This window comes from Polyergus mexicanus, unplaced genomic scaffold (assembly GCF_030449975.1).
Source record: "Polyergus mexicanus isolate NDT 795.1 unplaced genomic scaffold, iyPolMexi1.0 SCAF_27, whole genome shotgun sequence".
NCBI classification, from domain to species: Eukaryota; Metazoa; Arthropoda; class Insecta; order Hymenoptera; family Formicidae; genus Polyergus; species Polyergus mexicanus.
The window spans coordinates 3,484,527-3,501,607 of record NW_027223347.1 but is presented as its reverse complement, the minus strand read 5'-3'; the positions used below and the strand labels follow the sequence as shown (position 1 = coordinate 3,501,607).

The following is a 17,081-nucleotide window of genomic DNA, read 5'->3' as shown; positions in this document are numbered from 1 at the left end:
GACGCCTAATTCTTTTCTCAGCAATAATCCCCAGCCGCATCAATGTCCTCTCTCGTCGATTACGAATTTCGATTGGACCCTTCGGTTGGATCTTAGCCGTTACTTCAACCAACGGTCTTTGACCATGTAATCTTTGACTCTAGCTACTACGTTTTTATTTCTCCGTTGCTAAATTCGTTCTTGATGTGAGATGAATCAGATGGATATATCGAGCGTCGTTAAAAGAGAGAACGAGTGAGTTTTAATCTTAGATATAGATCGGGTATCGATTACCATTCTCGAAAAGATGAGTAATTATATATTTATTTGCATACTAATAGATCTTTCTTAAATTCATCCACAAAGTTTATTACAAGCTATCAGCCATTGAGCAAACTCTGTTACACAATATATTATGTAATATGAAAGAAAAATTTAATCTATCCTCTCGCGATTATTCCAATTGCGAATTACTATTGTTCTCCCTCAAATCGCGCCACACGTCCTTCAATTGCATAACGCGATCGTTATAATTGTAATATGATTATCCGCGAAAATGTAAGAAACCGTTGTCGTTACTCTCTCTCCCATAAATATTATAGATCGTTCGATGAGTATGGACGACGCGGTTTCTCGACTAAAATGCACGCACGAAAACCGTACGGGAAACTACTCGCAGAATATTATCGGATTTTCCGGCAACGTGGTACCACCCTGTTGAACGTGCAGGCGCGAGTAGGAGTCATGCCTGGCACATAGTCAGCCAGGATTCGGCGTTTCGGTTCGCAACAGGTCTCAACCACCAGCGTGTTTTCTCTTTCTCTTTCTCTCTCTCTCTCTCTCTCTCTCTCTCTCTCTCTCATTCTCTCACTCTCTCACTTTTCCTCCCCATTCTATCTTTCTCGTCTCGTCTCTTTCTCTCTTGATCTCTCTTGCTCGCTCTTCACGTTCACACACTGATAGAGAATCCGCACCTACACTATATCGACACACACACACACACACATACAAACTCGCCATGCGGAATGTAGGCAAACGTACATACGTACACATCTTCACAGACTCTGCAATTGATATATATACGTATATATATTTGTGTGTGTGTGTGTGTGTGTATATATATATCACTTTTACCGCGACACACATATGTATACCCACGCAACAAGCTGGTGACACGCCTCTGTTGCGCGCGCGAGCGGTTGGTCGCCGCGCATGCTGGTGCACGCGTGTGTCCCCGTGAGGACGTTTTCTCACGCATGGACACGCGTGCGATGTGTATACATATATATGTACATATCTATGTACTCTGTCGCATGCTTAAGCAAATACGTAGAGAGCGCGAGTTCTTCTCGTCACGAGGGGAACGACATGACTCTTTACTCACCAACTACGAAGACCATATTCTTTGTCCATCGCAGCAGCTCCCGTCGGATGTGTCTGCGTTCCTGTATGCAGCGGGCATAGGGGCAATCCGCCATTTTTGAAATCACATCTTAGGATGTGTGCGCGCGTGCCGGCCGGGTGCGCCTGCCTCGTGTTCCCGCGTGGATGTCCACCCCCTCCACCGCCGGCGCTCCTCCGTCCTCCTCGTCGTCGTCGTCGTCGTCGTCGTCGTCGTCGTCGTTGTCGTCGTTGTCGTCGTCGTCGTCGTCGTCGTCGTCGCCGTCGTTTCGTCGGCCGTGACGCGGTGCAGCGCTCTTCCGCGAGCGTCGGAGGGATGGCAGGCCGACGGCGGCGTCGGCGTCGGTGTCGCTGGTGGTATCGGTGGCGGCAACGACGGCAACGGCGGCGAAGTGGGGATGTAGCCGCGGAGGGATGACGACCACGCTACTCCTCCCAGGTAGAGCGGGACAGGTTTAGGGCACGGAAACGCACAACACACGTGCACGCTTGCGCCCTGAGCGTCACGAGAGTGCAGTCTGTCGCCGGCGGCGCGTCTATCTCTCTCCCGCTTTCTCGCACGCGCGCGCGCGCGCGTTTATCTCTCTATCTTTCTCTGCCACCCTACCGTAACCCTCCCACCCTCCCTCTACTTTCCGGCACGTTGTGCGCGCACTTCTCGCACGGACGGTCCTCTCCCTTTTCTTCCGCCGAATCTTCCTTTCTCCGATCGGAGGCTCCTTGCACCTTTCTCGCCGTCGTCTCACTTGTGGCAAATTGCCGGTTGCTATCTGAAACAGAAAAAGGACCACCCTTCGGTCAGAACTCGGTCTAATCTCGTATCTTAGAGATAATTATGCTTGTCCCTTTTTAAAATGCTGCACACGGAGAAGATATCATATCTTCATTCTTAGAAGACTTTAGAAGTCAAACTTCTTACGTCCTATTTAACTTCGCATGCATAAAGGAATTTTGCCTATTTTGTCTTGATCGCGATCGCGACGACGAGATACCGCGATTTCGTCGCACCTATGTGAAAAAAAATAAAGAGTGGGCGGCCACCGGCCCCAACACCACGGGAAGGATACTGCTGCTGCTCGAAATGAAACATTGCCGGTAAGAAGAGCGTCGGGGCCGGCGGTGTAGGTAGTAGATGAGTGGTAGGGACGGCTTGCACTCTCTCTCTTTCTCTCTCTCTCTTTCTCTCTGTCTCTGTCTCTTTCTCTCTCTTTCACGCGCGCGGTGAGGCGACACGAGGAGAGAAGTAGAGGAGGCATAGGAGGAGGAAGAGGATGAGAAAGGGGAAGGTGGTTATAGGGGCGGATTCGCGCGTTCTACGTCCGCGAGGGGGCAGGTTGGTTGCGAGACGCGACGGGTGGTGAGAGAGCGCACCAAGCGAAGGGAGAGAGAGAGAGAGAGAGAGAGAGAGTAAAGTCGGGCGAGAGCCGAAGGAAGGAGAGAGAAGGAGAAAGAAGGAAGAGTGCGCCTAATATGCAACAAGAGAAAAAGAATTGGCGATCAATAGGTAGTAGCTGGTAAGCGTCCTTTCATCCGCCCCCGCGGACACCTCGTCCTTCACCCTGTCCTTCTCTCGCGGCCCACCTCTTTTCTCTCGCTCTCTCGCCTCCTTTCGTCTCGTCGGTCTCCATCCTTGCACCATCGCCCCTCTTAACCCCACCGTCGCTGGCCACCTTCAACCCCCTTCCGCCTATTCCCGATTCTCTCTCTTGAGTTCATCGCGAAACTCCGCCACTCCATCGCCTTCGTTGCCGAGACATCCGCCCTAGCGCGCGCCTAAGTTTGTCTCGGCTCTCGAAGACCAAACATCACCTAATTAGCTGGTTATTTCTTTCCTTCTGTTCCGACGCCCTCGTTGATTTCATTAAACGGGCGTTATTTTGCGAATGCTTCAAGACGTAAAGAAATGTTGGGAAATGTTCGTATCTCTATCGTTTATAGAAACGCGAGTGAAATTAATTTTAAATCCCAAGTTACTTCAATTAATGTTTACGATTAGATGAGTGCAGCTTGTAATCACCTTTTCCGCAAACTAATCGCCAAAATTAAATTAGAAAAAGAAGAAGGTGAATTAAGATTTCGAGAACGTTTCAAGTCACACGACGCACTCGACTTTATTTATTAATAAAGAAAATATACAGCACACTCCGAGAGATTAAAGATAAAACGAGAAAGATGCCATCGTGAAGGGGCACTTATTCCCTCCGCTCGGTTTGTCCGCGTTTCCAGCGGTCAGTTGACCCAAAGCAAAATTATACTCTACGTCGCGCACAATAATGAGAAACAAGTACGAGGACACGCTCACCCACGGCGACGGTCACGTGACGAGATACGAATGTACGTGCGTGTATGCCAAAAGCCTTTTTCTTTCGCACAGGTGCAATTTACTTATACCGAAGATCGCGGAAAGAGCGTGTGTGTCGGCCGGTACATATATATATATAACACATATATCCACGTTCCACCGACTCTATTCCACGGCTGTCCGGAAGAAGAATATTGCATATTTTATGTTCGGTTGTGCGAAAGTGCCCCCGAACCCCTTTCCTCGCCCCCGTTGCCGTAAATTCACGAACTGTTCGTACCTGACTTTGATTCGATCGCGCGTTTTCGAGAAAAGACTCGATAATTTCCCCGACAATTTTCCAACACTCGTATAATTCAATCGTCGTGACTTTATCTGAAGATAAGAACTGTATATGGTCCATGAAAAGATCATATCGCAAGTATCCTCTTACTGTTCCAGAATATGCTTTATATATGGACCGTTTATTTTGAAAGTGTTGTAAGTCCTTTTTTTAAAAAAATAAGATATGACGTAATTTATGCTTAATTTAGTGTAAACTTTTTGTTTATAACTAGTTAGTATTTAATATCTTAAAAAATGCAGCTATTACCTTATATACCTCCTGTGCATCATGAATATTTCAAAACACTGCCACATGAAGAGCATAAATAATTAATAATACCAATATCTTGTGTTAAGTTTAACAATATATAAATATAATTAACATTCAAAATAAAAAATACTAATTCTATTTTATTTCTTGTTATTATTTATAAACAAAATTGGATTAATATGAAATATATTTTAAGTGATATTTGTTATTGCAAAATTGAAATTAAATGATATTTACAATTGACTAATTATGAAAGTGGTGCAAGTCCATTTGCAGCCTGGAAATATATGTTATTTTAGTTAAATTCGCCTAAAAGAAATTTATTTATAATCAAATTACATATTGATAAATTAGTACAAACATTCCCAGACTTCACATAATTAACCTATATTTTTTAATTGTCAGATCTGCTAACATTTAATTTTCTCGAAACAAAAGAAAATGGACTTGCACCACTTTCAAAATAAACGGTCCATATGCAATTTGCAAAATGCATTCTTTTTTTTTTTTACTTTTTGTAAAACACTACAAATAAAAATTTCATCTTTAACACTGATATTTCTCGACATCTTTCGAGAAACAATTTACACAATAAGAAGATTACAAGAAGATACATCAGCAATTGAACACGTCTAATAAGATACTCGTATTAATCATATTGCGTTTAGGAAAGCAAATAACGCGCATATACGTGAATTTTCATCGATGCGTCACAAGACGCAACAGGATCCAGTTTGAAAATTTATGTTTTCTTATTAAAAAATATAAAATTTTTATGTTAAATATTTAATACATCTATGTGTCAATTTAACATATTGTTGTTGTGTTAATTAAACTCGAATGTTAAATTATTAAAACGACTGACGAGAAATGTAAAAATAACACAATGTACAGTTATTTTTAATTTTACACAATAGATATGTTCCGTATTATTAGTGACAGAATTTATCTGTTAAAATTTACAGAAAAGAAATGTTGATTTTATTCTACAATAGAAATGAGAACGAGTACAGATCGTCAATAACATTTTTCCAAGTTAATTTTATCATTAAAAATATGTTGATTTTATACAAAATTTATTTCAAATTACTTTGAAGTTTCATTTCGTGTTAAAAATGTTAACGGAGCATTAGTGTCACCATTTAAAATACCCATATTATGTTAAATTAATACAAAAATTTGTGTGGATCATTCGGAACATGTGATATATGTCAAATTTAAACCAAATTTTCCAACTGTGTACGCATTAGCGATCCAAGTCGCTGCCCCGTAAAAGCATCCCATCCCCGCGATTGATATTCCGCTCGCGCGTGTGCCCGCGTCTCCTCGTGGTTCGCAGTCCGGGGTTAACTCGGCGATAACGCTGACGGTATAAGATCGATTCGCGATGCCCATCCTAGGTAAGCCTATGTGAGCGATATATCGATGAAACGCGCCGGGCTTTCGAGGCTTGTGCACACACCGGCTCCGCATTCGCCGCATGCAGTGTGCGAATGCATACCGGGTGCTCTTGAAGCTCTCCCCGTCCGTCGACGACGTCGTTCAGTCGCGGCTGATGAGGCTGCGACGCTAGGAGGAGCTTCCGCTACCTTGGCAATTAGTCGGTCCCGGCAACTTTTTTGTCGATTGCACCCATCATAGAGCCTACGGCAGACACTTCGCTATCTTTCCCCACCCGCCTCACGCTTTCGTCACACGATGTATACACGAATGAATATTCCCGACGACGTTATTGAACCTTTCCGAAACGACCGGAATTATTTTAATCTCGCAATTAGATGGCATTGCCTCCCTCCACGATCGCTTGGATAATTTGAAGGGAGGTTATGTAAAGAGTTGGATTTTCCTACGGGAAATAAAAGTATATTACTTTATATTACTTTAATATCGATATATTTTATATTATTTTTTCGTGTTAGTATTTTTTTATCAAACTCGATATAGACTATTTCATTATTGTGTTATGAGATGTGATAATAACAACACAGAACATTGCAATTACATTGCAGTAATATTACAATCTTGCAAGTTGCAATGTAATATTGTTGAGACATTATTGGAACATATATAATTGTAATATTTTATGAGAATGTTACAGCAACATTTCAAAAACATTACAAAAAACAGTTTTCGGTAATTGCTAGTTTGTTTGTTTACCGCTATGCGGCGCGCGTTGCGTTATCTATCCCGCATTTAAGTTTCAATCATGATGATAAAGCTTGCAAAGAGCGGCTCATAAGATTAAAGTAAAAATATAACTATTTTTATCAGTTTAATTTATCCGATAAATCCCAACACAGGGAATTCAGATATTGAACTGATTGTTCAGTAATTGGATACATAAATATCCAAAACAGTTAAAATTATTCGTTAATTGTCTACTTGAGATGTAAAATAAAGTTTAATATCTATATAAGTAAAATTTTAACTTTTATGAATTAAATTATTTAATCATTACTATTTTCTTAAACTTGTAAATTATTTATAAAATAGCGATGTCAACTAGATAACAGGAAATTGTTAAATAGTTTCCATTCCTATGTAAAACCAAAAATTTAATAATAATTTTTTAATATGCACGATATTTCAGATTTTAATAAATAAACTTCGACAATATATAAAGACATCCAAGAGAGAAAAAACTCGTAATTGCGTAAATTCACAATCTTTTTTTCTTATTTCTCTTGGATGTCTTTATATATTTTCAAAGTTTATCTATCAAATTTAAAGCGTTCTGCATATTTGTAGCAACGCATTTCAATATTACAAATGGTACATTGCATCGTAACATTACTGTAATATTACATTGTAATATTTCTAAGGGCGGACATTTCAACGTTGCCGCAGACTTGCAGTAACATTGCAGAAACATTTCGCAATTTCCATGCAATATTACAATGTTTCGATGCAAGGTCTATGCAACGTTTCTGCAATCTTTCGGTGCTGTATGGGTAACGGCGTTTAGTGCAAATAAAAAGACGAATGTCTTTCTATATGTAATATTTCGTCGAGCTATTAGTTTAAAGTGGACGATGTATAAAATAATTTTATATATAACATTCTTAAAAGATCTCTAAAAAACAATTATCGAGAGTACAATATCCTTGAATGTGTTACACTTCGATCGCTATATATTTATAGATGTGTCAACTCACAATCGAGCTTTAACCAAGCTGAGCGAAGAAGTAGAAGACAAATACACTTACTTAGAAACATCCCGTTTGATTTAATCGAGCGAACTCGCGTGCATTCTTTCGTAACTGAACGCTCAGAATCAATCAATATGCGAAGAAAATATTAATTACTGTATTCCTGTGTATAAAAGATTCATGTCAATTAAGTCTCTTGTTCTCAGAATTAGAGCAAGAAGTAGACTACATATTTATTTACATAATTAATCGAGAAATAATGATAAGAATTGCCTTGTAATTTTATTCAAAACTCGCGACGTCAAATTTTTTTAAGCTCGACAAATTTTAGGAGATGATCCTTCTCTCGAAAATTAAGGGGGGTCTTTCATATATAAACATATATTCCTATATCCCTCTCCGAGGAATTATACTCCTCCAAAGGGGGAGGTGAAAATTAGGTTCCATTTTTCGTTCCATTTTTTTCCAACATTTATTATAATTTTGTTTCGCTTGCTTTTTTTATTTTTAAATTCAACTTCTCGTAATTCGGAACTTACGCTGTTTAGCACCGTGCAGTGCATGATAATATATATTTTTTTCCTTTTCTTAAAAGCTATTGATTTTACGAAAAAATAAAAAAAAAAATAAAAAAGTTGCTAAAGAAACCAAGCTTTCTAACGCATATTTTTACATGATTGCATTCCGTTAAAAAATTCTAATAAAAAATTGAATAGAGGTTGCTAGTTTCATCCCCTTATAACGATATGGAAACATTAAAAAAATATTAATAAGTATCTTTTTTATTAGTGGAAAATGTTCGCCAAATTTAATTTTTTTAATTTGTCCAAAGGTTGAAAAAAAAATAGAAGCCTAATTTTCACCTCCCCCTTTGGAAGAGTGTATCTCCTCAGACAGGGATATAGGAGTAAATGAAAGACCTCCTTAATTTTCACAAACAAAGAATCATCTCTTATTTAGAATCACTCTGTATATAAGTAACATCTCTCTGCGATATACATTACATCGTTATTCAACTTTCGGAAACTTTTCGTATGGTAGAAGACGAAGATACTCGCCGCCTCGACGCTCAGTCTCAAAAAGCACTTTGTGTAATATCGATCGGAGTATCTCGGGCGATGAATATTCGAATTCGAGAAGCGCATCGATCCGTTCATGGAAGGTAACGAAAAACCGCCGATATCTTTATATGCACATTGCGCGCCACACACGTGTCCGATACGCGATCGACGTCATCGCGATGCAAGCTGTTTGTCGATACCTAATGCCTTTGTGAAAAGAACCCGGCGCGGGCGCACAACTTTGTATGCTCATCCGTCGTGATACGCGCGCCTTAGAATCGCTCCATCACACATGAAAACGGAATCTAATATTAATCCATCAAATCTGCGTGTCAATCTTTTCGGGTTGACTTTCCGATATATATATATATATATCTTCGTCAGCTGTAACACATATTCCTGTAATACATTTTCAATTTAAGATCAGTTTGCGTCGAAAATATCTTGAAATTTCAGTCTTCACGTATGCGTGATTGATATTAATCAATATATATTACATAAAATGTCGAGAGTACAAAATTGAAACAAATTAAAGTGAATAGATAGCGAATATGCAGTAAGTTGAAATAATTTGCAATCACGCTAAATCTAATATCTAATTGCATATATTCCGATATATCACTTGAAGCTATGTTAAAACATACGGTTTACTTAAAGTTTGAACGAGGTGAAAATTAAACGCACTCGTTTAATTATCGAGGGACCTTAGTATACGAGAGCCTGCGCTATATAACGTTCGTGCTGTTTCGCGGATCGATTTAGCATAGAATGTCACTAAGTAACAACGTGAGTCATTGTGGAATGCCGGTTGCAAAGAACGCCGGACAACTTCCACCTAACTGCTACTCGATAATACTCATATACTCGGCAAACTAACTAAACAAGGTTCTTTGAGATGGCGAAGAATCAAATTTCCGCGAAATAATTGAGCTACATATCATGCATCAACTTTGTGCATATCTATAATTTCACGCATTTCTTTCTCTAAATATTTTCTTGGAGAAGGAATTAGAAAAAAAATATGAGCTAGAAGAAAAATTTCAACAAGATGTCAACAATTCCGTCTTTTCGAAGAAATATAAAAATATTGATTTATATCTAAACATATATATATATATATATAGGGTGTCCCACTTTAAAGGACCCACTCAAATATCTCAGAAACACTGCGTTAAATCGAAAAATGTTTCAAACAAAAGTTGTGTGGCTTCAAGGGGGCCATAAGATGACGACAATGATTTGACCTTGGAAAATCATTTGAAGGCCATGTGAAGGTCAACTTTAAAATCTTAAATGGAAACCTCCATTTTTTATTTAGTATTCGTATAGCTAATATCGAGAGCTTTCCAAAACACTATAATAAAGTATTTTTTTATTAAGTACTTTTTGAGTTATTTTATATTTTAATCTAACATATTTTGATATAAAAAATTAAATATCTCGTAAAATATTTCGTTTTTGATAATCTTACCGTAATACTTCTATGTACAAAATAATGAGACAAATTAATTAGTATAAAAAAAAATTGTTTTTAAGAAAATTATTTACAATGTATTTTTTTAAACAATTATTTGTTTTTTTTTGGCACTAATTGATTATATATATATATATATATATATATATAAAATTTCAAAAATAAATATAATAAATATATAACAAATTTAAACTCATTTATCAGTGAATAATATTAAAAAAACATAATGAATAAATAGAACGCATAGAAACATAATAATATATATGAAAATGAAATATATCTGATGTCTTGCATCTTTTCTCTATTCCAATAGAATTATAAATCTTAATAAAATTTTCTCTTTGCATATCGATTCCGCGCCTGTAAATAGAGGCACGATGCGAACTGTTATCGCAAAGCACTGTTCTTCTCTTATGAAACTATACCGAGTCATCGGAAGTCACCGATAAGAAACTCAACGCTGGTAATCTCGCGCACAATCCGCTAGAGTAGAATCCACAAACGCTCGTGTGTGTTACACGCGCTACTACTATGAATATGTAAATATTATTTCTACGATTCTCACGCGAATGCCAACGAGAAATTGCGACGACGTCTCGAGTACGCTATTCCAATGGCACGCGTATTCTTGCGTAATGCGAACGTGTCGAGACACAACATGCCCTATTCATACGCGCATAAATATTATATCAAAATTTATGAAAAAGGGAAACGTTCGTTTCTTTAATTGTCACGAGGGTCGTATGTAGATATGTAAATAGAAAAAAAAAATGTTTCTTTTTTTCTTAAAAAAAAAAAAAAAAAAAAAAAAAGATTTTTTATGAAAAAAAAATAAGTCCCGTTTTTTTTTAATTTTTTTTTTTTCAGATATTTAATATTTTTATATTTCTTGATTACTGCAAATTGACTTTTCATTATTTTTAACTTTTTAGATGATAGATTTGAATTAATCATTATTATTTTAAGCATTCCAATTGGCTATATATGCAGTTACGTAATTACTATTCTTTAATTAATTAACATTTTTTTATCTATTAATTGAAAATTATCCGAATTATATCGAATTTAATGTAATTTGCTGCAAAAGTTTCATTAATCCATTAAAATTACTTTCGAAAAAAAAAATTAATTAAAAATATAAGAACTTTAGCTTTTTTGTTATGTTAACAAAAAAATATAAAGAAAAATATTGTATTTAAAAAAAGTAATGAAAAAAATACGTTTCTTTTTTCAACTGTTCTTCTGTTAGAAAGAAAACCGATCTTTTTACATCCCTAGCCATATTTGGAAAGGCAAAGAAATTTTATGATCCATCTAAAATAATTAGACACCGATACACATCCGAGCTCATCTCATTCACTCTCGATTTTACCCTGTTGTCTAAAAAATCTCGGTGCAACTTCCTCGGCGCGTAAATCGGGCTAAAAAGGACCTGGGTCCGTCCTTGCGCGCTCACGTATCCGCCACACTTTGGCCGACCGCCTTACTGCTTGCTTGCTTGCTTGCTTGCTTGCTTGTTTGCTTGCTTGCTTGTTTGCTTGCTTGCTCGCTCGCTCGCTTGCTCGCTCGCTCGCTTGCTTGCTTGCTCGCTCGCTCGCTTGCTTGCTCGCTCGCTCGCTCGCTTGCTTGCTTGCTCGCTTGCTTGCTTGCTTGCTTGCTTGCTTGCTTGCTTGCTTGCTTGCTCGCTCGCTCGGGCCCTAATCGATTTTCCCATTACGCGAGTCCGGAAAGCGCACGGTATACACGCTCTCCCTTCCGTCGTTCCGTTGTCCAGCGTGCATTTCCATTGCGCGACGAACAAACGAACTCTTCCCACCGCCGACCCTCCCCCTCACCTTCCGTACCCACCTCCCTTACTCTCACCCCATGTCTCACCGAGTCGGTCCGTCCTTGTCCTCGTCTTTTACTTTTCGCTTCCTCGAACGAGATTACTTAATCGCGATATATATTTCCGGCCTGAACAACCTTGATAATTTTGCTAGATGTTTAGTAGAGGCAACATTATTTTCATTTATTTTACATTTATTTTTTAAGTATGCAATTAATCTTGGACAAAAGAAATAGAACTGAAAAATTAAAAGATTAATCATTATCGGCAATTATAAATTATACATATAATAATTATGACATGTTTTCTCTTCAACAGCGTCAATTGTAAATTAGCCGATTCGAAATTAGCTTAATTACGATCGAATCAAAATCGTTTATAGCAACATGCTTAAACATAAATTTATTTCAAAAATACATAACAGAAACACAATCGCAGTAATAAGGCAGGTTTTTCCTCTCAGTTAATTTTTTTCTTAAACTAAGCTCTCTTTTACAATATCAGCTAAAATTCTAATACTCTCGCAAAGTAACTCAAAATATTGATGCTGTAATATATCAAAGTATCGTGATTAGCATCTCTATTTCGTATTTAAATTGGTATTGAATTTCGCAAAAGACTGGAGTTTGAAAAAGAAGGAGAAAAACGCCGGTGGGCGCAGGTATCCTCGTGCCCTTCCATGGTCTTATTGACTCGCGAAATTGCTTCCTGCGTTTCTTTCAATTAAGAGCCCTTTGATCGGGGCGCGATACGGCTCGCGGGCATCGAAGACGACGGCCCGATGAAGAGATTGAAGTTTAATATCCACGGTCAGCAAGTGTACGCGGTGATCGCGGACTCTTTCTCTCGAGACGGTTGCAAATTTCGCGGACCCGCGGGAGAGAATTAATTAGCGTCGGGCGCATTTCTCCGCGGCACGTCGATGAAATTAAAATAGTAATCAAGAGTCGCACCGGGAGGTCTCCACCTTTTGTGCCGTTCGATTCGTAGCCACGTTGCACCATCGCCATCACCGCCGTAGCGTTATATCCAGCCACATGAAAATATTTTTCAGAGACGGAAGGAACCCGTCGATGATGAAACAAGATAGAGCGGCTTCGAGCGGCCAGGGAAGAAGAGAGAGAAAGAGAAAGAAAGAGGAAGACGATAGTATAACTGTTCCAGGAAGAGCAGTCGGGGGAGGTCGAGGAGCGAGAGAGCGAAGAGAAGTAGGGGAGATCCGTGCGCTCAGTTTTTTTCCCCGCTGGGGGTGGCGATGGGCGCGAAGCAAGGGTGCGTTGGATTCGGTTACTTGGTCTCACCCCTTGGACCACCACTACTGCTGCCTCTAGCAACGGCGGCGGCGGCGGCGGCGGTGGTGGTGGCGGCGGCAGCAGCCGTGCACTTCATCCCCCCATCTCTATTCCTGGCAGCAACCTCTTTCTCTTCCCTCCGTCTTTCTCCCGCCGCCGCCTCGCCGTTTCTCTCCCTTTGCTCGCTCCCTCTCTCACTCACTCTCCCTTTCTGCCGTCTCTTTCTCCCTGCCGCACGCCTCAGCGCGGTGCTTCTCGTTTTTTTAACGAAGGATCCGCTCAATACCTCGGCTGTCATAACCTCCCGCCAACCTCCCAGGGTGGCCCGCCTGCCACAGCAAACCCACCCTCTCATCCAACCTCCGCCTCGCGCCTCCACGGGGGCCCACGAACCGACGAGCCACCACCTAGCACGCCCGCTCTCTCATCCCCTGCCCCCTTCTCGCCCGTCCTCTCATTCCTCTTTCCCCCCAGTTTTTAACGTTTCGTTCGACGTTTCCCTCCGGGTGAACGCCGAGTGGGCGCGGGGGTGGCTGAGGGGGATGGAACCGGGGGGAAGTGCATTTCGTCGTTACTTTGTTTTACGTCCTTCCTCTCCTTCTCCGTTCGCGTCTCCCACCGTGCTCCTCCACCTTCGTCTCCCTTAGCGGCGCCACCCCTTTGATATGGTACTCCTGTATGTTTCTCTCTCTTTCTCTCTCGCTCTCGCTCTCATCCTTTCGTCGCGTCTCGCGCTTTTTCTCTTCTTTCATCTGCGCCTCCTCATATTCCTGACGCTAACCTCTGGTCCGAGCTCAGTACACGTACCTACGTGTCCCTTTCCGTCCCTCTGCAACCCTCTTTTTATATCCTCTATTCTGGACATACATTCGAAATGTCATTCCAGAATGCATCTAGTTGCCTAAAATTAATCGTATATTCACTTTCATATGTGAAAGATAACGTTTTATTAATAATAATAAAGATTTTTATAATACAGAGAATATATATATGAAAGTTCTTTTATTTATCATGACAACACCGACTTCTCACAAAGTGTCAACCTTTCCTCGTAGATTCTGCGCTACATATGCATTTCAGTGTTAATTTATGAAATCTGCGATATAACTAGGATACCTTAGTAAACTAAGATTCAGTCTAGAGTGGTATTCTCGAATGTATTCCTCCGACCTGTCCCCTCTCCCCTCCCCTCCCGCGCCCGCATTCACTACTACAAATCCATCTCGCCTATTTGATGCGATACGTCGCGACGAAAGCTCGCGGGAAGAAAAAGATGACGGTTATCAGGCGGAATATGTCGAGCAAGAGGGGTGAGGTCGGTCGGCTTTGGCGAACCCTCGCGCCATTAGCAAAGCCCACTTACCCCTTTTAGCCTTTGTTACACGAGGAAGCGCGGAGAGCTTCGCGAAACGAGCGATATTATGCGGATTAGTTCAGACTCTCAATAGCCGACACGAGGTGTTTTACCCTCCTGTTGCTATTTATTTGCACTTACTGCATGCCATCTAAGTGAAGCTCTATATAAGTTACGTACAAAGGATTGTAGGTATATATATATATATTTGCCGATCGATAACAGACAATCTATGTGTGTCACTTCATTTAAACTTATTCGCGTGTCTGAGCTTTTGTTTATAACGTTATTGCGTATTCATATGTGTGCATCATCAATCACTTTACGATACGTGATCATTTTTAATTAACTATATACAAAGATTGTATTTTCATAAATCTTTGATGCGTATACGAATCATGTAAATTGCGAGAAGATATAAATAAATCCGATTTTTATTTCGATTAAAGTCACTCTTTACTTTCTTTCGCGAGTAAAATAGAAAGCTTTTCTTACAAGCGACAATTTTGCTCTCACGTTCATGTTTTCTTATAAATATTTTCAGTTACAAATCTACATCGTTGTCGCACTTAAAGCTTTTCGGATCGATTCCGTTCGCTTTAAACTTCGACCTAGACTTTAACTCATAAATAAAGATTACAATATGTAATTTTACGTAATTCAAATTTTTTTCTTTTTCGATTATATAAACCTGCAATTAATTTCAGGTTACATTTATCTGTGAGTTAATAATACGAATCTCTCTCTTTCTACAGATTATAGAGTTATCTTCTGCAACATAGACGTAGAAGAAAAATTTATTTAGCTAAAGTTAACCACGTTGGTGCAACAACGCTGGTCGTTAATATTGCAAATACAACGAGGACGCTGTTGCATCACCGGAATAAATATCGTGGCACTAAAGTTGCGCGCACGGTACACTCGCAATATTGCTGCGATGCGCAGCTTCGCGAGAAAATCTCAAAGGATTTCTAAGAGGCACGAGAGCAGCGAGTATTTACAAAGGCATTCTATAGCCGGGACCGGGGTCACTGGCGCAACTTGTTGCCAAAGGCAGAACCGTCGTAGCATCGCCGATAAGAATCTCGTCCGGGACGATATCGAAAGAAGACCAATTGAACCAGGATCCCGAGGTTTCGAATCGATTTTCCACGATGAGAGATACATTCTATTCCGCGCAGCGATCGCGACAGGCGCTAGATAAGGTCTTCGCGAGATGGCGATTGCCATTTCGCAAACTGTCTTGCTCAGACACTTTTTGTCATTTGGAATCCGATTAATATAGCAGAAAAGGTTATAAATTATTAAAAAATTCGCAATTAATTCTTTTCTTTCAAAAAACAATTTATTGGATTAACTTTCACTACGTACTGTTATTTTTGGCACTCTCAAACCGTACAGGTGGGTCAATTATGTTCGACATAATTTGTCAACGGATAAGTGTTTTAAAAAATCTGAAGAAATTTATATACATACTTTTTTGATCCTTCTAAATAAACACTAGAATAATAAATTTGAAAAATATGTGGCTTAAATATATTGTTATCGCAAATATAACCATATACTATTAGAAATTGCATGAACAAAAATGACCCACCAGTACGGAGTAAGGATTAAGGATAAATAGATGAATCCGAATAAATTGTCTCGCATGTATGGCGACAAAATGTAAGTATCTCGATATTTAAATTTTGATATCTTTCTCCATGTACGTTTGTGTGTACGCTCTACAGAGAGACGCGTGACTATCTTCTTTAAGAAAATGTAACGTCGTACACGACAGATATCTTACGGAGTTTCTCAACACGATGCGTATCGCTCACAGAGAAAGAGAATCCCAGGTCAGTGGCATGGAGCAGAAGAGAAGGTTACACTCTCCCCCTCCTTCGCATTTGTCTCTTCTTTCTTACTCTGTTACTCTCTTGAGTAATAGAGAATCGTCCGGATAGTTCATAGTAATTGACCGACTGCTGGTTGATGTCAGTGTTGTCCCTTTGCCTCGCCTGTTTCACTTCACATAGCTTTCCCTATCGCACGTAGTCGATTGTCTGTTTGCATCCGCTTACAGCGAGCTTGCACCACATGTTTCAATCTTCAAATTAGGAATGAGTTATTTATACTTTTTTGCGGACCACATAGAATCTATTAGGGCTGTTACTTTTGACAACTTCGAAGCTTCAAAGAATATATTCGAATGGCAAATTCATTCAGAGAACGCTAGAAATATTGTAAATAAATGGAATTAATTATTTTATCTGCTAAAAAAGATGTAATTATTCAACATTAGTTATTGCAAGAGTAGAAATTTTATTAGGATTCTATCATATAATTTTATAAATGTGTACCTCGATAGTAATCGCAATATTATTACTATTATATTCAACTAATAATTGTATCATTTTGATTCTTCGAAGCTTCGAAGATCAAAGTATTAAAATTTCAAAGGTTTGAAGCTTCAAAAGTACCAAGCTTCGAACCTTGGAACCTACGAAGCCTCAAAAGTACGAAGCTTCGAACTTTGGAACCTACGAAGCTTCAAAAGTACGAAGCTTCGAATCTTGGAACCTACGAAGCTTCGAACCTTGGAACCTACGAAGGTTCAAAAGTACGAAGCTTCAAACTTTGGAACCTACGAAGCTTCAAAAG

The 17,081-nt window shown here is 39.5% G+C and overlaps 2 protein-coding genes across 6 annotated transcripts in view; both read right to left on the bottom strand.

Moving 5' to 3' along the window:
* The window catches only part of Eip93f (Ecdysone-induced protein 93F), a 165,826-nt gene that overhangs the window by 59,011 nt on the left and 89,734 nt on the right, over positions 1 to 17,081 (bottom strand). For 4 of the 5 annotated variants that reach the window (XM_070314414.1, XM_070314412.1, XM_070314415.1 and 1 more), the window contains exon 2: positions 1,364 to 2,150. In XM_070314414.1, coding sequence (XP_070170515.1) covers positions 1,364 to 1,457 — 94 coding nt within the window. In that variant the 5' untranslated portion in view covers positions 1,458 to 2,150. Of the gene's footprint in view, positions 1 to 1,363; positions 2,151 to 16,227; positions 16,554 to 17,081 lie in introns of those variants that run through there. The other variant, XM_070314413.1, reaches the window with a different exon arrangement.
* On the bottom strand, positions 1,466 to 13,178 carry LOC138943493 (streptococcal hemagglutinin-like). The gene is made up of 4 exons (XM_070314342.1): positions 13,091 to 13,178; positions 11,449 to 11,658; positions 2,013 to 2,150; positions 1,466 to 1,809 (listed from the first exon to the last, which is right to left on the bottom strand). The coding sequence occupies exons 1-4, from the start codon at positions 13,176 to 13,178 to the stop codon at positions 1,466 to 1,468; spliced, it is 780 nt and encodes a 259-aa protein (XP_070170443.1).